General features: G+C 46.0%; 2 protein-coding genes across 2 annotated transcripts in view; both read right to left on the reverse strand.

The window, feature by feature from the left end:
* Nucleotides 1-2,912: 2,912 nt before the first annotated feature.
* Nucleotides 2,913-21,524, reverse strand: part of LOC146200610 (uncharacterized) — a 306,225-nt gene continuing 287,613 nt past the window's right edge. The window contains exons 32-33 of the mRNA XM_084595576.1: nucleotides 15,669-15,912; nucleotides 2,913-3,106 (exon numbers count right to left, since the gene is read on the reverse strand). Coding sequence (XP_084451702.1) covers nucleotides 15,732-15,912 — 181 coding nt within the window. The 3' untranslated portion in view covers nucleotides 2,913-3,106; nucleotides 15,669-15,731. The remainder of the gene's footprint in view (nucleotides 3,107-15,668; nucleotides 15,913-21,524) is intronic.
* Nucleotides 3,002-12,078, reverse strand: LOC146200611 (uncharacterized). Its single transcript, XM_084592408.1, has 2 exons — nucleotides 10,477-12,078; nucleotides 3,002-3,106 (listed from the first exon to the last, which is right to left on the reverse strand). Exons 1-2 carry the CDS (start codon nucleotides 12,076-12,078, stop codon nucleotides 3,002-3,004), a joined length of 1,707 nt encoding a protein of 568 aa, XP_084448534.1.

Here is a 21,524-nt window from a genome sequence, read left to right on the forward strand (position 1 = left end):
TGGCCTCCTCGTGAAGAACGTCGCACCCAACAGGAATGCGCAACTTCTTGTAGTGCCTAAAATCCTCCGGCAGGAAATTATGCAGGCGTTGCATGATGGAGCCCACAGCAGGCCATCTCGGATTTGCACGCACATTGCGTCGAATCCAGGAGACGTACTACTGGCCGCGACTGCCTGCCGAAGTTGCCCACTACGTCAAGACATGTCATGAGTGCCAACGACGCAAGACACCGCCTATCATACCAGCAGGACTACTAAACCCGATTCCGACCCCAGACCTGCCCTTTCAACAAATTGGGATTGATCTCTTCGGCCCCTTCCCAGCTTCTTCTATGGGTAACAAGCGGATGATCGTGGCCACTGACCACCTTACCCATCACGCCGAAGCAAAAGCCCTACCAAGTCATACCGCGGCAGAAGTCGCCTAATTTTTTGTCGAACAAATTCTCTTGCGATACGGCGCTCCAAAAGTGCTCATCACGGACTGGGGAACGGCGTTTACGGCAGAGTTGACTCAAGCCATCCTGGAATACAGTCATCAGAGCCATCGACGAACAACTGCGTACCATCCTCAGACCAATGGCCTTACAGAGCGCCTGAACAAAACGATCGCGGACATGATCGCCATGTACGTCGACGCTGAACACAAGAAGTGGGACGCCATCTTGCCGTACGTGATCTTCGCTTATAACACGGCAGTCCAGGAGACGACCAGAGCGACCCCGTTCAAGCTTGTGTACGGCAGGGAGCCCATGACGACGCTCGACGCAATGCTGCCGCACGTAAGCAACGAGGACAACCTCGACGTCGCCGCCTACCTGCAGCGTGCAGAGGAAGCCCGACGACTCGCACGGCTGCGTATTAAAGAGCCGCAGCGCACCGACAGCCGACGATACGACGACGCCACGCAGAGTACAATCCAGGAGACCAAGTGTGGGTTTGGACACCAGTTCGCCGTCGCGGATTAAGTGAAAAGTTGTTGCGTCGATACTTTGGGCCGTACAAAATCATTCGCCGCGTCGGACCACTGGACTATGACGTCATTCCCGACGAAACGTCAGCATCACACCGGCGACGCGCACGCCCAGAAATTGTACATACATGTTGTACGACTGAAGCGATATTGCGCGCGTTGAAGAATGTGTGGTATTTAAAGTTTGCAGTGTTTATGTTTAAGTTGCTTTGTTTTGGAATATCGAGGCCATGTTTTTTTTAAGTGGGGAGTAATGCCGTGAAACCTTCAAAACTGTATTTGTTGTTTTTTTAACAGCCCCCGGCATAAAGGCTTATCACTCTGATTCTGGATCGCATATCAGTTCCGTAATCTTTGTTTTTTAATGCTCGAAGTCGCTAGTCACACCTTTATCAGTTTCGCTGTAGCGCAAGATGCACCGAGATCTGTCTCAAAGATTCCGGCCACTCGTGTGTCTTTCCACAATGTTCCAGCTCGTGCTAGTAGCTGTTTGCGACGTCATCCAGATTGTTCTGAGCAGCTTTTAAATTGAGCGTTGACGAGTGTGACGGGCATTCTTTGTTCTACGATCGACCAGCACATTTGTTGCTATCGCCGCAGCCGAGTTGCTTAGTTCTTTTGCGGGCGCAAGTCAGCCCAATAAAGAGTTAATTTCAGTACCATCAAGCCTGTGTCTTCTTTTGGTGTCAACGGCCTTGTCACCACTACGTGACAATATATAGCGTTGCTGATGGACAAAAAAGAAATGAGAACTTCCATTTCGATTTTGATTCGTCATTTTATATGTTGCCAGGTTGATCCCTTTCACGGCCTAAATGGCCCCTGAAATGTTACTTGCGGTTATATTCTAATGCAAGAAGTCCATTTAGGTGCTCAGTATGGGTATTCAAGTCAAATTTGAAAGCTTTGCGTGGCGCCTATAAGAATGCTGCTGTCGACGGCTCGTGACCAATCTGACCTCGATTTTTTATTTTACTTGATCTTTGCTTTGTGTAATGTAAATTTATATTACATCTGGCGAAACGTTGTTCCTAGTCACTTCAAATGCGCTAAAAAAGAGCAGGTAATAATTTTCGTAGACGCGATTTTCGCAGGCAAGTCAAGACATGTAAGAAAGAAATATTTTTCTGCTAATTTTCCCGCTCAAACATTGTGACCTCGCCTTCATATGAGCCCGGAGAGGGACAGCAATAATTGTATTGCTGTCTCCTCCTGCATCATCTCTCAGCTCTATCTGCGCCGTTACATGCACATGGCGCCTTTTGCACGACTTTCGGTTTTTCGAAGGGTGAAACTACAATCTAGTTTTCACTTAGCATAGCCTTAGGCCAGCCTGACTAAACCACAACTTTCGCCACTGCCAGAGGGGTTGTATAAGCAAATGTCCCCACATCGTGAGCATCCGGAATGAAGTTGAACGTTTCGACATAGCCCGACGCCGTTATCTTCGGGCAGAATCATTATTACTGGTATCACAGCAAATCAAGTTTCGTTTTCCTATAGCTACATACAAGCCCCGTGTCGCCCTGAAGGAGGAAGCCAGTCAACCCCGACGCGCAAGTTGAAAACTCGTTTCTTCGTACCATGTTAACTTTTTGGCCGACCAAGTTAATTTGGTGCTCCATTTGGCTAGATTCTCTGCTACGTTTCAGATTTTTGGCGTTTTCGTGTCAGTAAACCTGGCAAAGTTGCCTGTGCTTTTTCAAGTTTGGGTTAGTACCGCTATGCTCTGTGAACTTCAATCCGGAGACTCAAAATCATCGACATGCTAGTGTGTAGCAGACAACTGCAGTGGCGAGAATCGCTTTGTTCAGTATGGCTTCGTCCATATGCAAACACTACACTAATATGCCATATATGTTAACAGCTTTTCTCGCATACTTTTTTCACGCGGGCAGCATTAGTGAACGTATAAAGTACGAAGGGTCGAGGCTTAGTGCATATGTTCTCTTTTATTTTTCTATGTTAAGGCTGCATCCCAAATGGCGAAGGTACAATTTGAATGCAGGCAGACAGGATATGAAGCAGTCAGCAGACCTCGCCAGGCGACATGTCTGCCTCCTCTACGTTGGCGTATGTCCTTGTGGCCTCCAGGAAATGAAAGGCTACGTCGTAGCAGAATTCGTACTGCTCCTGCAAAAATCCCGACATTTAAGGGTGCTTATGAGAGGCCCTTGAAGCAACGTGAATCTTTTACACGCGCGCGCGCGCACGCACGCACGCACACACACACACACACACACACACACACACACACACACACACACACACACACACACACACACACACACACACACACACACACACACACACACACACACACACACACACACACACACACACACACACACACACACACACACACACACACACACACACACACACACACACACACACACACACACACACACACACACACACACACACACACACACACACACACACACACACACACACACACACACACACACACACACACACACACACACACACACACACACACACACACACACACACACACACACACACACACACACACACACACACACACACACACACACACACACACACACACACACACACACACACACACACACACACACACACACACACACACACACACACACACACACACACACACACACACACACACACACACACACACACACACACACACACACACACACACACACACACACACACACACACACACACACAATGTTGAACGTTTTATGATTTCTTTGCAGCTGCACATGTCGAGCGAAGGAGACTAACATTTATATGGCTACAAACGTTACAGGCTGATACTAGAACTCTAGCCTGATTTCGTAGGTATCCTTCACAGTACAAGCATAAACAGAACTAATTAGGGATTTGATGATTACTCAGGATACCACTTATGGAAAACTTCGCGCGTGTGTTGAATGTGTGCAGTCGTTCTGGATGAGGCACGCAGAACTCTACGGGTATTGTAAGGTCTCGGCCTCACCTATACCTTGCTCACATAATAGTGATTCGGTAAAAATTAACTTGCCCGCGTCGCCGAGAGAGAAGCTTCTAAAATAAAACAATCGTGGCAAAATATAAGCGTGGCAGTGAAATGGCCTATTTTCCACAATATCCGGTGTCGCCGTTGTCGGAGTTGGTATTATGAGGACGGACGGACGGAAAAACGTTATTGTCCGACGGATACAGGGGAGTAGCGTACAGGTCACCCCCGCCTAGACACCGGCCGTTAGCCCTTGAGCTTCGGCGGCGCCTTCAGCTAGTCGGATAAGTTGGAGTTGAGTCGTCAATGGGTCGGAGCTGAACAGCAGTATCTCCCAGTGTTCAGAGCCTTTAATGAACCGACTCGCTTGTGAAGCTTGAGCACATTTCCAGATCATATGATTTTGATAGGCCCTATCATTACATTTTTTACATTTGTCTGAGTATTGTCCTTCGTAATAGAAGCTGCATAATTGCGGGTTTGGAAATGAGTTGGTTCGGAATCGTCTCCAAACCGATGCCAGATGATTAGTAAGCGATTTCTCCACGGGTGGGTATTTCAGTCTGGCAAGCCTGTAGTTCTGTAGAATATCCCTATACTTGACTAGCCTGTCCTTGTTCGTGAAACGATCGGCTGGCCCGGAGTGACCAGCTCGGAAAGTAAGGCCTCGAGCTAGTTCATGGGCCACCTCGTTCCCAGGAAAGGAGTGGTGAGCAAGTGCCCAGGTTATACGAACTTGTCTAGAAATGTGAATGCTACTTAGAATTCGCTTTGCCTGTGGGGAAACTCGTCGCGCGATGTACTTGTCGATTGCTGTTTTGAAATCGCTGAAAATGGTTTTTGCCGAGCGTCCTGCTATGGCGAGGACGATAGCGACCTCTTCCCCGTGTTCGTATGAGCTGTGGAACCCACCCCGTCAACCAGCAGGTTACCCTGTTCGTCAGTATCGACCGCTACTATTCTCTCTTCGTCCCAGTCTGCCGCGTCATCAGCGATTTGTCATTGTGAAAACTTTTTGCCAGATTTCCGGCTCTATCTGCTCTGCGTTCCGTATGGTGTTCGAGGTGCATGCTCTTTGCAATAGGTGGAATAATTAGCTGGCTGCGTATCTCAATTGGCAGACCCACTCTGGTTCCACCCTGACCCTCGTAGCTCATGTTTAGCTTGAAAAGAATGAATCGGCCACTTGGTGTGGCAGAGAGGAATTCATATTGCGAGATCGTACTGCCTTTAAGATCTCTCCTAGCGCATTTCGTACGCCTAGACCAAAACGTCGCTCATTTGACGTGCGGATAGGCTTGTTTAATTCACTTTTGATGATGTCGATTTGATCTTTCTCAGCCGCCTTAAGTCGGAGATGTGGACAAAGAGGAGGAGGAAAAAAGTTTATTTAAGTAAAAAAAATGTTAACACTACCAGGAGGACCTCTTAGTCCAGGAGCCTTCTAGCTTAGCCCGCTCGACCAGCCGCAACTCATCTGCAGGTTGCGTGGCTAGAAGGGCAGCCTCCCAGAAGGAGGGGGTGGGGTGTTGTACGGGAGGAACGCGGAATGGATGTGGGCATTCCCATAAGTAATGGTAGAGGGTAGATGGGGTGGCGTTGCATGTGGTGCAGTATGGTGGGAAGTCCGTGGGGTGAACGATGTGGGCAAATTGAGGAGATGGGAAGGAATGTGTCTGGAGTTGTCAACAGTACGTGCTGCCGATGCGATAAAGCGTGTGAAGTAGTGGCTGGTACGTGGCACGGCAACGACGATAGTAGTGAACAATTGCAGTGTAGTCAAGAGGTTCGATGGGCGTGTATAATGAAGGTTTTGGGGGCCATCCACCGGCGCTCGGAAGCTTAGTTCCCGGGCAAAAGCAAGAGCGCGCTCATTTCCAAGGATGTCCTCGTGCCCAGGTATCCATGTGATGGGGGATGGGATCGGAGGGGTAGGTAGATTAGATAATATTTTAGCAGATGAGTGTGGGAGAATTCCTCGTAGGAGATATCTGTATGCTGTTTGGGAGTCTGTGCATATCGTGGTGTGCTGAGTCTGAAAATGACTTAACTGTGCGATAGCGAGTGTATTGGCTAAGCATTCGACCTCGGCGATGCTAGTGCAGTCGATGGAGGCGGCATTGAACGTTGAGGGGCGAATGTTCGTGAACACAGCAGTGCAGATGTGAGGAATGTCCGGATTGTGTGAAGCATCCGTGTAGATGATGTCCTGGCGTTTGAGTGCTGCTTGTAAAGGCATGAGGCACGGGCTGCGCGACAGCCTTTGTGGTGTTCCGGATCCATATTTTGTGGGAGATGTGGACAAATGTAGGCCATGCGGCTAATCGCGATGGACTGTACTAACCTGAGGAGATTTGCTTCTCTCATACCAGAGTGTCTCTTCAAATGAGTCGCATCACTTGCTGTGCTTTGCCTTGAAGGGCGTTAATTGCGTCTCCATTTAAACCATTTCCTTGGAGTATGAGATCCAAAATACGGATTTTGGGGACCTAAGGTATGGGCACTCGTCCGAAAGATAGCGTTATGGTATGCTGAGCCTGACCGTGTTTGCCGGTAGATAATATATTCTGACTTTTTCAGGGAGCATCTTAGTCCTCGAGCGACGAGTATGCTTCAACTGCGTCTATGGCTTCTTGCAGTTTCTCCTCTATCTGCGCATCACTTCACGCTGTTGTCCAGAGAGTGATGTCATCTGCATAAATCCTTATACGTCTAATGCGGTCGGGGTTCTGCGGTAGCTCAAGGAATGCATTCTAGGGGGCAACCTGGATTCACTAATTAAACTGCGATGAGGCAAAGCCGCTATCACGCTGTAGTCCGAAGCCCTCCACTACGGCACCTCTTTCTCTATTTTTTCGCTCTCTCTTCCTCCGTTTTCTTACAGCACGGTTAAGTTGTCCGCAGATAATTATGACAGATACTGCGCCACTTCTTTCATGTAAACAAAGTTGAAACGCCAGTGATGCTTGCTGTACTGCGTCTGCTTCTGTGTGCTGTGGGAAGTGGCACTAGAGGAAGCGCCAAATGAAGCGCGCCGCACAGACACCTGGATAGGACACCCAGCGCATAGTGACGTCATAGTCATGTGAGACGTCATAGTGATGTCTTCCGGTTATTAGACATGGTTGGAGATGACTTCTATTGGATGTGGCGTCACACTGCTCTTGGCTATATCGACGGCCGCGCTATTTCGACGCAATTTTAACCATAACTAATCACTCTACAGTCATCAAACTTGGCCCCTATGTTCATTTTGCCTTTTATCATAGTCCTCCCTTCAATACCCATGCAGTCGCTTACACGGATGCCTCTTATGTGGCTCCTCGCGCGTCCGGAAGCCAGGTCCTCTTTCATCCTCATCTATCTACCCCTGTTACACACACTAGCGGCCCCGTTCTTCACCCTCCGGATATTATCTCGATTGAGGTTATCTCCATTATTCATGCCAATCAAAGTTTCCCTTTTTCCCCACCTGTGTCTCAGTATATTATATACACTGACTCGCACGCTGCTATCCGCGCCATTCAATCTAAAAGTCTAACACATTTATTTATTTATTTATTTCAATATACTGCAGGCCTTATGGCCCAAGCAGGAGGGGCATACCAGGTAACAATCACACACAGAAAAAACAAAAAAAAAAAATACAATACACACTACAATTCGGCGAGAAAAAAGGAATCATAATAGTAATTAATAAAAAATTTGACAGTCTAACAAATAAAATAGGCAATAACACACAGCACAATTCGGCATGAACAAAGGAAACAGATATAAGGTACTGAAAAGTTGAGGAGCCTAACCAAACAAATGACCTTCCAGTGCCTTGTTAAAATTACTGCTTTGGAAATGAAATTCTGGAAGCAAATTCCAATCAGAGATGGTCCGTGGGAAAAAACTGTACTTAAATGAATTTGTTCGGGCAAAGACAGGTTGCAGCATATGTTCCCTAGTGTGTCGTGTTCGTCTGGCAGTAGAAGGTTGGACAAAGTTAGGTAACGGAATATTAACTTCCTGTGACAGAATCTTACGAAGAAACAAAATCCTGTTCATTTTGCGGCGGACTGAAAGGAGCGGGATGTCATTTTCTACCATCAGCTGTGTGGGAGAATCAGATCTGCTGTACTTGTGGAAAATAAACCTGACTGCTTTCCTTTGTATCATTTCAAGAGCAGTTATGTTCTTTTTTGTGTGAGGGTCCCAAATGATAGAGGCGTACTCGAGCTTAGTTCGGATGAATGTGTTGTATGCCAAAAGTTTGATATTAGAGGGGGCGCGATTAAGTTTGCGTTTTAGGAAGCAGAGTGTCGAGAATGCCGAAGAACAAATTTGTGAGATATGCGGTGACCAGTCCAATTGATTGGTAAGTGTCAGCCCTAACAGTTTTTCTAGCACGATATCCTTATGGCTTGCAACTTCTTTAATATCGGAGCCTTGTAGGGAATAAGTAAATGGGTTAAAATGTTTTTTCCTTGTTACACGTAGGAGTACAGTTTTCTTGACATTAAGTTTCATGCTGCATTCCACACACCATTTGTCCATAGCTGTCAAAGAGGCTTGAAGAGTACCATGATCAGAAGTTTCCCTTATCTGCTTAAACACTATGCAATCATCTGCAAATAATCGTATGGATACAGAATTTGGAATAACATCAGGCAAATCATTTATATATATAAGAAACAGTAATGGACCCAACACGCTTCCCTGCGGTACACCCGAAGTAACACACAGTGATTCGGAAATGGCACCATTCACCTCAACAAACTGGCTCCTCTTTTCCAAGTATGCCTCTATCCATTGAACTATATATTGTGGAAGACATATTTGCTCTAATTTATGAATAAGTTTATTGTGTGGGACCGTATCGAAGGCCTTGGCAAAATCCAAGAACAATATGTCCATTTGGCCGGAATTGTCAAGGGCAGAGGATAATTCATGAACAGTTGACACAAGTTGGGTAACTGTTGACATTCCTTTTCGGAATCCATGTTGGAAAGGTGATAAAATGTTTTTGTCACTGAGAAAATCTCTAACGATACCCGCCAGAATGTGTTCTATAATTTTGCAACAGCTGCTAGTGATTGATACAGGACGGTAATTGGATAGTATTGATCGATCACCTGATTTGTGTATAGGCGCTACACGTGCTACTTTCTAGTCAAAAAATAAATCGCTTGTACGGAAGGAAACTGAAAACATGTTGGCCAAATACTCAGCAATCTGTGAAGCATAGCGTTTTAAAAAAAGTGTTTGGAATGCCGTCCACTCCACAGCCTTTCTTTGTGTCAAGTTGGCGTAGCAATGATAATACGCCTTCTGTTGAGATGGAAGGAATACTACAAGGATCTATACATTCTTTCGGTTTAGTAAGGACAGGTTTCAATGTGAAAATGCTTTGAAAGTAATGATTAAAAGAATCCGCAATTTTCTGGCTATCAAGTAACACAGTTTCATCCGTTTTCACTCTATCTATCACTTCCTTTCTCTTACTTAGATGTCTCCAAAATCTGCTAGGATAAGTGTTTAAATATGAAGGAAGAATAACTTGGTAGTAATGGTTCTTTGCCATCATTTACTTCCATGCTAACGCGTGCTTTAATTCTTGAAAGGTTGCAGTAGGAGCCTTAAGTTGCCTACGATGTCGTTTTATTTTGCGTTTCAGGTGTATAATTTCCCGGGTGACCCAAGGATTCCTTCGATACGGTTTTATTTTTTTCAGAGGAACAAAAGTTTCAATAGCAGAAAGTATTGATTTTTTAAACCTATTCCACAAAACATGAATATCATCGCTCTCGTTAATAACTAAAGACGTTTCTAGGTAGTCTATTATGGCAGTGTCGTCTGATCGAGTAAAGTCTCGAATACGTACAGGTGGTACATTCTCGGACGACCGTTCATAGTTACAAGACCAACAAAACGATAACAAGTCACGATCTGAAATGCCATGCTCAACACTCCAAAAGCCATTGGAAAAACTTTCACTGCCAAAAAACAAATCAAGAATGGCACTGTCACGGGTGGGTTCTCTAACCATTTGATCTAAATTCAGAGCTAACATGATATCCAAGATAGTATTATTGTCATCACATTGTCCATAAGCCAGACATGGCCAGTTCACGCTTGGCAGGTTGAAATCGCCAGTTAATATGGTATTACAATAACGCTTTGCCAACAGGTGATCGTACAGTTTTTGAAGGTACGAATTTGCAGAGTTGGGTGGACGATAAACTGAACATAGTAGAAAGGAAATGCCCCAAAGAGATACATTCAAAAATAAGCTTTCGTGGTCAGGTATTTGGTCTAATACAGTAACGGCAACAGAAGACTTCACTATAACGGCAACCCCTCCACCACGAGAACACCGGTCACGCCTGTATACTTTGTAACCAGTTGGAACAATTGTATCGCTAGAGATGCCATCATGTAACCAAGTTTCTGTAAGGATGACTATATGAGGGTCATGTGAAAGAAGCAGGCATTCCAGGCTATCAGTTTTATTCACGATACTCCTGACGTTGAGCGAGAGCATGCGTAGTTGACGCTGCAGAGTCTGTGACCGGTATCTATCTGATTGAACGGTCAGTCGAGCCGGCATTCGCATGTTGCACGAATCATCCCAAACGTAAAAGGCTTTATCAACACGTAGTTTATCTCCAACTAGATTTACTTTTTTGCCAGCGTCCTTCTCTGCTTTTCCGCTTTGCCAAAGTAATTTGCGCTTTCTTAAAGCTTCTGGCGAGAAGTCATTTTGAATAGAAATACCGGAATCTTTTATCTTCCGTACGTTACGCCAAACCATTTGCTTCTCAAGGTAGTTCTGGAAGTAGAGAATAACTGGGCGAATAGAGGCTCCTCGCCCCATTCTGTGAATGCGTGCTACAGACAAGCAATCAAAACCCAATTTTTGATTAAAGACCTCGCCAATTACCTTCCGTCGCAGGTCATCTTCCGTTTCATCATCCTGTTCGTTAATGCCAAACACAACTAAGTTATTTCTTCGACTACGATCTTCCAAATCCGCTAGACGTGACCTCTGCGAGTTAAGTTCTTCTTGGTATTTTGCGACAATTTCTTGCAGCCTTTGTATCTGCTGCGAATTATTGTGTACTTCCTTAATATTCTCTTCTACCTTCTGCATGCGCACACCAAATTCAAACACAGCTTTCTCAGTATTCTCCAGTCTTTCCTTAATATCTACTAGATCGCTGCGAATTATTTTCTGACCTTCCACTAGTTGCTCTAACATTTCCGCAACAGAAGGACCAGGGTTTTCCTCTATATCGCCACAAAGCAATAACTTACAAACATGAAAGCAGTCAGCAGCAATAAATAGGAGAGTGTGTGGGCTCGGCACAACAACAAGCGTTCTTTCATCACTTCTAAATAAGCCAGTATAACTAACCTGCAATAAGATGGGAGGCATGCTTAGCACACCGTCCGGTCCTCTTTCGCCGAGCCCACTGAAGTCCCAAGAATGCAGTCCTGATTTTATAGCCTGTGTCTTTGATGACGTCACAAATCGGATGCTTGATGTTGACGCTTGTAGAAAACCGTCGATGCAGTAGGCGTTGTCCCACGTGCTGCCGAATTTTGCTGCTTGCTCTCTGAGCCCTTCGCCTTGGGGTTGAAATGTTGAAAGCAGTCCGGCTGTAGATAGCACGATCGCCTGCAATAAGATGGGAGGCATGCTTAGCACACCGTCCGGTCCTCTTTCGCCGAGCCCACTGAAGTCCCAAGAATGCAGTCCTGATTTTATAGCCTGTGTCTTTGATGACGTCGCAAATCCGATGCTTGATGTTGACGCTTGTAGAAAACCGTCGATGCAGTAGGCGTTGTCCCACGTGCTGCCGAATGTTGCTGCTTGCTCTGTGAGCCCTTCGCCTTGGGGTTGAAATGTTGAAAGCAGTCCGGCTGTAGATAGCACGATCACCTGCAATAAGATGGGAGGCATGCTTAGCACACCGTCCGGTCCTCTTTCGCCGAGCCCACTCAGAGCACGGCGCTCGAGGCTGCACTTGTTGTGCTCCAGCCCTGCCCCGTCTTCCTCCGATGAATCCCTGGACAATCGAAGATTGACGGCAATGATCTGGTGAACCAGCTCGCCTGTGAAACTCATAACCGGGTACCGTTCATCCCCTGGCCAAGATCCTTGGAGGGCGGGTCGAGACTGTCTCTTCGCGCCACCATCAGCGAATATTACAATGCTGCTCGCTGAGACCGCGAGCTCTACCCCGACCCTCATCCTAATCTCTCCATTCGGGAGGCTCATATCCTTCGGCAGATAGAGCTGAATACACTCATAACCTTTGCACGGCTATATCTCTACAAATTCTGTCGTGATCAATCAAGCCCCAACTGCCCTTTCCCTTATGTCAACCTTTCCCACTGCCTATTTTCATGTCCGGTTGCACTGCGATCGGGATTCTTTTCCACCTCCTCCCATACTATCTGGACGTGGGTGGACTGGCTTGGTGCTAAGGGTAGAGAAGAACAGCGCCTGCTCTTCCAGCAGACCATCGATGTATTAGGCACCTAAGTGTTGCGCCTTAATAAAGTCTTCTACTACTACTACTACTGTAATATTTAAGGTCCTTGAGTCCCCTTTCTTATGAATGAGGATAATGTTTGCATTCTTCCATGGTTCCGGTACCGTCCATGACACCAGGCACTGCGTATACAGAGTGGCCAGTTTTTCTAGCACGATATCCCCCCCCCCCCCCCGTCCTTCAGCAAATCTGTAGTTATCTGATCCTCTCCAGCTGATTTCCCCGTTTTCATAGTTTTTAGTGCTTTCTTTACCTCGTCCTTCGTCACTGGTGGAACGTCTGACTGTTTTTCTCTACCGCCAATCTCATTACGGTCCTGACTACATTGGCTACTGTAGAGATATGCATAGAACTCCTCGGCTACTTTGACTATCTTGTCCATATTCGTGATGACGTTGCCCGCTTTGTCCCATATCGCATACATCTGGTTTTTGCCTAAGCCCAGTTTCTTCTTTACCGCTTTAAGGCTTCCCCTGTTCTTCACAGCATGCTCAATTTTCTCCATGTTATACTTCCTTATATCGGCCACCTTGCGCTTATTGATTAGCTTTGATATCTCGGCCAATTCGATCTGGTCTGTTGGATTGGAAGCTTTCATACTCTGGCGTTTCTTAATCAAATCTTTTGTCTCCTTACACAGCTTACCGGTATCCTCTCTAACTATCCTACCGCCTACTTCTACCGCGCACTCAGCAATGATATCTCTGAAGTTATTGTTCCTTGCTTCTAGGGTAATGTCGCCATCCTTGGTTAGAGCTTAATACCTATTCTGTAGCGAGATCCTGAACTCTTCTGCCCTCCCCCTCACCGCTAATTCGTTGATGGGTTTCTTTCTTACTAATATGTTGCGTTTGTTCTTCAGATTTAGGCTAATTCGGGACCTTACCATTCTGTGGTCACTTCATCGCACTTTCCCGATTACCTCTACATCTTGCATAATGGCGGGGGTTGAACACATTATGAATTCGATTTCATTTTTAGTCTTCCCGCTAGGACTTTTCCATGTCCATTTCCGGTTCTTCCGTTTGCTGAAGAAGGTATTCATGATTCGTTAGTTATTGCGCTCTGCAAACTCAACTAGTAACTCCCCCTGCTATTCCTAGAACCAATGGCATAGTCACCTACTGCCTTGTCTCCTGCCTGGTTTTTCCCTACCTTGGCATTAAAGCCGCCCTTTAGTACAGTATACTGCGTCTTTACTTTTCGCATTGCCGATTCTACATCTTCGTAGAAGCTTTCAACTGCCTGGTCATCATAACTACATAAAGGTGCATAGGCCTGTACAACTTTCAGTTTATGCCGCTTATTAAGCCTAATTACGATGCCTGCCACCCTCTCATTATTACTGCAGAATTCATCTATATATACCCGATATACACTTATTGACAAAGAAACCTACTCCTAGTCGCCCCTCTGGTAAACCTCGATAACACAGTACATGCCCATCCTTCAGTACAGTATATGCCTCATTCGGCCTCCTACCCTCACTAAGCCTTATGACATCCCATTTCATACCCTCTAGTTCCTCTAACAGCACTGCTAAACTAGCTTTACTAGCTAGGGTTCTAGCATTAAACGTTGCCAGGGTCAGTTTCCAATGGCGGCCTTTCCAGCGGAGCCAGGCATTCTTAGCACCCCCTGCTGCGTCACAGGTCTGACCGCCGCCGTGGTCAGTTGTTCCGCAGCCGCTGGTGACTAAGGGCCGGGGTTTTGTGGAGCTTATCATGAGAGGTGGCGGCCAATTACTGCACCAGGGTGGCCAACTCCTGTTCTGGTGAGGGAGTGCGTCGCCGGAGGTGTTCACCGGCAATTTATTTATTTATTCAAATAAGTAAATAAATAAATGGGTTAAGAAAAATCCGCGTGTCGATGGAATTGCATAAACAGGTTTGGGGTGCGACCCATTTATTTATTTATTTATTTGAATAAATAAATAAATAAATGGGTGCAGGATTATGGACAAGGGCATAAGTGTGGAGGAATCAAGAAATTTATTATTTTTTGCTAAGTTTATATTCTGTAATTCTGTCGGGCAGGATGATACGCTTAAAAAATAGCTCTCGAGTGCTAACAACTGTTAGCAGAGCATGTGGCAGGAAAACTGATCCAGTGGAACGGAAAGAGTGTGAAGAGAACAGTTGCATTGGACACGACACTAAAGGAGGAGAGCACAAGAACTGAAGAGAAGGGTGGCACATCTGTATTGTGCACAAAGATAGCACTACAGAGGTAGCAGGATGGGATAAGCGTCCAAAAAGCGTTAATGAGCACGCACGGCCCCAGTCATCACAAAACGGCGTGATGTCTGCAGAGGAAGTCCCAAACTAGCATGACGTCGTGACATAAGCTGGATGATGAATTCGATTCAGCAAGGAAGTTCTTGGATGAACACATGAGTGGTGCGGGCTGTTAATGTTTAAATTTCCTGACTGCTGGCAAGAGGCGCATTTATTGCTTAGTCTCGAGCAGAGGTCTTGACTCAGAATGAAAAGAACGGCCCCATTGTTACCTCTTCGACAGCAGCGCCCTCTCCAAAAAAATGAGTAGCACTGACAAACAGAAAAAGGCCCTAAGTGTGTCGCTGCCAGACCAGTTCTGGTTATCGCAATAGAGGCCGTTACTTTTCCACAGTTGCCCACATGGCCTGCAAGACCCTTGATAGATAATTAGCGCCTTAGGCATTCTACATGTAACCGTTTGCATTCGCAAGTGCGGGAAGCATCCACAAACAGAAGGAAGTAACGAGCTTGCAGGCATAATTGGCCACAGGAAGCTAGCGCTCCGCATGTACAAAAAAGAATCAGCAATATATGCGGTAAAAGGTTACCTGACAGAGCCTCACTTGATACTGTTTTTGATTCAAGACTGTTAGTAACAGCAATTTGGAACCTTTGTTAGAGTTGAGAAAGTAATAACATAAAGAATACAGCAGCTATGAATCAACAAATAAGCAAATGATGATCTCCTGCAAGCTCACACATCGGTTCTGAAAATAAGAGGAGCTACCTTTCGAGCTGCATGCGCCCGACAATCCGCATATTATCAGGCTTGTATGTGAGAAGACCAGGCACAAGTGGTCATTTTTTGTCAGAACTACATGCAGCGCGATTGCAGCTCGACTGGACGCAACAGGACGGCGCTACTAATAATACGTACTTACGCTCTCAGATTTTATCGCTACTTCATGTCCCCGTCTCCGTTGCATTGAGGCTTTGCGGCTTTCTTACAGCCAGTGCGTGGGCTGTTCCAGCAGCGAAACTTTACTCACATCGTTGATGATGAACTGCGGCCGGCTGCGGCGGATGCTGCGCACACAGCTGAAGATATTCACTTCCTCTCGCACCCTTAGCCTCTCGCACTGCACAGCGCAGGCGCAAAAGAGGCCGCTTCCTTGGCAGCCGTCCCTGCAACAAGCAAAATTACAAGACTTGAGACCAATAGACTGGTAATGCTCGTGCCTACGGAGAGAAATATATAGATAAGTATTTACTGCTTACTTGCTGCATTATGCTCTGCCGAAACGTAGCACCTCCGCACATTTATACATAATCAAGGGGCAGAATTCTCACACCGTTACAAACTCGAAAACCTAAATACAAAACTGAGCTAGCTCCTGTTAGGGCAAAAATTTTGAAAATGTTTTCTCGAAAATACGCCGTCAGGGCTGTCAGCCTGTGGGCGCCCAATCACGGCCATGCCTCTGACAAGTGACAGTTGGCCGCTGGCATGGGTGGGCAGCGCATGATCGGTGGTTTGGATGTCTCGACGCCGTATCACGTGGCCGGGTGGCCGATGCGACCAACTCGTGTGGCTGGTTTGAGATACGAGGACGAGATGGCGATTTAACCGTGGGCTTTTGATCCCGATTCTGACAGGCTACCATTTGGCCACGCAGGCATGTTTCTACTACTTGGTTCAAAGAGGGCCGTGTGCCTTTTTGGGGTGGCCTTTCACATGATGTGGCTGCTTAAGACTACGCTAATGAATGCATGTGTGGCGTTACACGAGCAGTTTAAGGGATGAGTAATTACGGAGGAAGCTAAGAGCATGTACGTTCTTTGCCAGAAGTGTACGCGTCGGCTGCTCGAGCAAGCTCGAAGCCCTGCAGCGGCTATGCTCTTTTCGGCGCCGCTTCTCGGTCCCAGACTACGAGAGGGATCTTGATGGCCTAGTTTTTCTTCCTGCGCGGCTTTTGTGTCTGGAAGCTGAACGATCGCGCAGGCATAGTCAAGCAGCTTACACTCGTAGAGGGACGTCTAGGACTGTCGTTGGAGAGCGCAACCTCTCTCGTAGATGGACGTCTAGGACCGTCGTTGGAGAGCGCGACCTCAGTGCTCTGCCAAGAGCTTACTCCGGCAGCTGATGTGGCTGCCCGCTTACTTTTGTCAAAGGTGGTACGCAAACGAGAGTTCGCAAGGGGAGCCAAATAGGGCGGATATTAATGCTGTTGCGGTATTAAATGCATACCTTAACTATGCTTTCCAATTGTTTTATTGACAACTGGCGCCAAACAATTTTTGTTGCCCGTTTTGTCATCGCTGACAGCTTCGAGTGCCTACGCCGGCGCATACTGACTTTTCATCACTTCCCAAATCTTCCACCTGGTTGTGCAAGTTACCACGAGGTCTTTCATTGTTGCCAGAGCGCGGCAGTAGCCGGTATAATAGTATTTTTTATGTTTGTCAGCGGAGGCATTCGGTAAATCATGTTCGAATATAGACTGCCCGTTGAGCAGTGTACATATGCATAGGTATACATATATATATATATATTTATGAATATTATATCAGCAAACAAAGAGAATTAGTGAACCTGTTTGATGGTAGTAAGGAAGCACAAGAGATGGATTTGATTTGTGCCTTCAACGCAATGTCTTTTCGGTATTTTGCTTTATCACCATATAGCCTTTCTTGTTTATCACCACATAGAATCCCATTCACGCACGAATAACAAGCCATTTCAATATGCGTGGAACGTCTCACTGCTGATCAGTCTCAATCTTCAAAAGAACGTTTCTGCCTCTGGAGCAGCAAGGCTAGACTGAAGCAGCGGCGCGCGCTTCGCAGTCCTGCCATGGGAGCGGTACCAAAGTCAGGACACCTCCCGCTAGATGTCCCCACTTAGGCTGAAACTCTGAGAACCTACCTCCCATATGGACCTAATGCGCCAGGCCCATATACAGTAATACAGTAATTATCTGCTGGACCTGCCAAGTATTCAGAGCCACAGACTGTTGGCTATAACCATTCCTTCTTGGACACTCTACCTTTCAAGATCAAGCTGCTAATACCATGTGCGCAGCCTGTAGGCAGAGCTCCTACAAGTTTTGCGATATCCTTAGGAGGCTATCTTCAATGGATGCACAATTTCAAATGGCAGTTCCTTCTGTTGCCTTTATGTGCCGCCAAGAAGACAAATGCTTTCTGCAGCCTGCAGTGGAAGACACGCTCCATAACAAGAGAGCTCCACGTCGTAAATGCGGGCTGCTATAACCTAGGCTCTAGGCGAATTTCACGAATTTCAAAGTACTTCTACCATCTCTATCCAACCTGTTAAAGAAGAAAATCACCAGCCGTCAGATTTCGACATGGACTATCTACTGCACATGGATATATCCGCTGACCACATTAAAATACTTCAGTAGATACTTGCTCAAAGTTGCACCCTGACTATATGCTCACGGAGAAAACAAGATGCTTAGGAGCGTGCCGACACATCATATTCATTCAGTCATTCAGGTGTCCCACATATCCGTTGTTGGTTATCCGTCCCTCCGCTAAGTGCCTCAAACAGTTGGTTGTGTATTAAGTATTTTAGTCTATCATAGGGAGCATAGACACACAATGTTCTTTTTATTTTCATTCCTAGGGGAATATGGACTATTAGGCAAATTGTAAAATCTACACGTTCCTCAATATTGCGCAATGGTTGTGCAAAGGGCATTTTCAGGCAATTTGCAGGGCATTGCCTATTACATCTAATAATTTTCTATAGCATTGATGCAGTGCATTCCATGTTTCGTGACTTGATACCGTTTTATATTTTCTTTCATTCTTTCACTGCGAAAGTAGTAGGTTACGACACCGGCAAAAAAAGTACAGGACAACGCTTAAATGTGCTTAAGAGCAGGAATGATGAAAGCCACTTTGCAGGACTGTTTTCATTAACTGTACAGTCATTGCCATCCATAATATCATCACTATCACTACTATCATCAGTATGAAATAAATGCACCTCCAATTTCATCAATATCATTATCATTGTCACTGACTGCATGGTCGTTGTCATCGCTGCCAATAATTGGTGCAAAAGTCTAGAATACGCTCCCAATGGCATTAAAACTTGTCCGAAATATTACCTTCCCTTCGAAGTGAAGTTTTTTAACAATCAAGTTTGCACGTGGCTCCGAATTGTTTTCTTTTTCTCTAATGTACTGTTCTACTCTGTTGAAATGCTGGTTTGTATATTTCCATTTTGGTTGTCCAGATACCTTATTTTGTATTCGACGGGAAACAGAATTTTTCGCTGTCTTACGTCGTTCATCCTATTTTGTCTGTATCTAGGCGTTGACAGTTGACCCATTTGCTTGCACGTTCCTTGCATGGTTGCCTAAATTGTATATTTTGTATTGTACTGGATACTAGCCATGTAGGCTATCGGTCCAATTATTTTCACAAAAACAATTTTTTGAATCAGAGAATAAATAAATAAAAAATAACTTCATATGCTAGTCAAGGTGAATGGCTCGAAAAAAAGTTCGGCATAGCCTAGCGACTTACGGGCTTGGCTGAGAATCAGAGGGATGGTGGTTCGATTCTCGGTACATACAGGTTTGTTTTTGTGCCAACACTTTCTGCCAACACTTCCGCAGGACATGAGCCAAGAAATGCTTTAGCCTTACAAAAAAAATCAGGAGCTATGAGAAGCCTTGGCCTTGCTACTTTGAGGGCGCACCTGGCCGGTATTAATCGGTATATGACGTGGCTGTACGCAGAGTGGGCGGCAATGTCTGGGCAACTAGTGGGCGACTAGGCTTCTGCCACTGCAATAGGAAGAGGACATCGGAACCCAGCCTTCCAGGGTTGTTGTATCCAGAGTTAGACGCGCTTCCTTGAGGCCATGACTTGGTCAATGCGCCGCTTTATAACTACGTCGAGTGGTTTTCATATAGGATGGTTGGTTACGACTGTGTAATAATGAGTATATTTGCGTAATAATAGAGGCATAAAATAAGGGAATAATATGCAAGTCAGTAGGGAAGTGCGCCTACACGTCAACGACATCCGCAACTGGAGCAGGCAGATAGGAGCCATTAACACTCAGGAGCTATGAGAAGCCTTGGCCTTGCAACTTTGAGAGCGCACCTGGCCGGTATAAATCGGTATATGACGTGGCTGTACGCAGAGTGGGCGGCAATGTCTGGGCAACTAGTGGGCGACTAGGCTTCTGCCACAGCAATAGGAAGGGGACATCGGACCCCAGCCTTACAGGGTTGTTGCATCCAGAGTTGGACGCGCTTCCTTGAGGCCATGACTTGGTCAATGCCCCGCTTTATAACTACGGCGAGTGGTTTTCATATAGGATGGTTGGTTACGACTTTGTATTAATGAGTATATCTGCGTAATAATAGAGGCATAAATTAGGGGAATAATAGGCAAGTCAGTAGGGAAGTGCGCCTACACGTCAACGACATCCGCAACTGGAGCAGGCAGACAGGAGCCATTAACACCGTGTTGTCATATCTTTAAATTCGGGTTTCAAGTGTGTTCCCTCCAGTTGTTTTCGTAGTGATGCTTCTAGTTTTTTGGTCTTAGTAAAGAAAAGTTGCGCACACCCCCTTACAAAGTAAACTAGCAGAGTACAGAACGCATAAAGCCAACGATAATGTATATAGACGCTATCCAGTTTGAAAACGACTTACGTAGTGGTGCTGTTTACGCTGCCGACCCGTCTCGATCGATGCTTACTAGCCATAGTGGGTGTCGTTTGCGTTCTCTTGTAAAATACACATTTAACAGCCAGCGTAGAGCGCATAGCTATTGAGCATCAAAATCGCAGCACGCGCGTCTTTTCCACAACTCAGTGGCAAAGTATTGACCGCTATGACTGCCCTGTTCGAGAAAATATGTACATTTAGACACCCTATGAAAACGTTTCGAGCCATGCCGCTGCATTTGGTGCATATATAAAGCGCGGACACCCTTTGTGAGCTCTGCTTGCAGTGCCAGGCGACGGATGTCAACGCCTGTATATTCTTAGCCCACGACAAAACATCAGACAATCGCCTCCCCACCAACACCCTCAACAACAGCAAAATACTTACACGAATGCACACGAACGTGTCATGGCTACTACATGCTCGGCCAGAACAAAACTGCCTGTGCGCTCCACAAAATGCATCCAACTGAAGTTAAGGAAATGACACTGTGTAGCAGGAAACAAAAAAGCCCTCCCTTTGTACGCTCTTCGTGTTGGCCGCGTTTTCTGTGGCCAAAGTTACCATCGTCATATCTCCGTTAACCTGCGCATATTCGAGCTCAGCACTCGGGCGGGACTATCCAAGTGTAGCCAACTTTCTGTCAGTTAAATATAGTTTCACGAATGTTTTACAGCGCCGGACGGAGTTGCTTAGTTGCTCAGTTTTTGTTTTTATTCCTCAGATGTCGATTAAAAAGGTATTATTATATTTGTAATGTTGCAGGATAAAGTATGCTCCTTTTCGGTCAATTGCAGTCATGTCAGCTAATTGAATATCGTGAGAGCACCTAAGTAAATATTTTTAGGGAAACCTTTCCTCCAAAATTATTGTTGGCGAGTGTGCACGGTTGAATGCAGTAAAGTGTGTCCCTTCTCACAGCAGTGAAACATAACTCAGTAGCAGTCTTTGCTTGACCTCTTCAGCGTATCATGCACACTCAGCACGTTTACACTAGGCCGATCTATGTCTTACCTTATGTTAACCTTAGACTGCAATCAAGCAAAGGAGCAGGGTTTTCGAAATGGTACTCTACTATCG

The sequence above is a fragment of the Amblyomma maculatum genome, chromosome 2, assembly GCF_055883805.1.
Source record: "Amblyomma maculatum isolate TAMU_Amacu chromosome 2, ASM5588380v1, whole genome shotgun sequence".
Lineage (NCBI taxonomy): Eukaryota > Metazoa > Arthropoda > Arachnida > Ixodida > Ixodidae > Amblyomma > Amblyomma maculatum.

Excerpts from the sequence above, each read along its gene's own strand:
- LOC146200611 (XM_084592408.1), bottom strand. The coding sequence starts at position 12,078 with ATGAGTTTCACAGGCGAGCTGGTTCACCAGATCATTGCCGTCAATCTT. Across the intron at positions 3,107-10,476 it reads TACGCATGCTCTCGCTCAAC|GAGCAGTACGAATTCTGCTA; the intron begins GTCAGGAGTATC and ends GGATTTTTGCAG.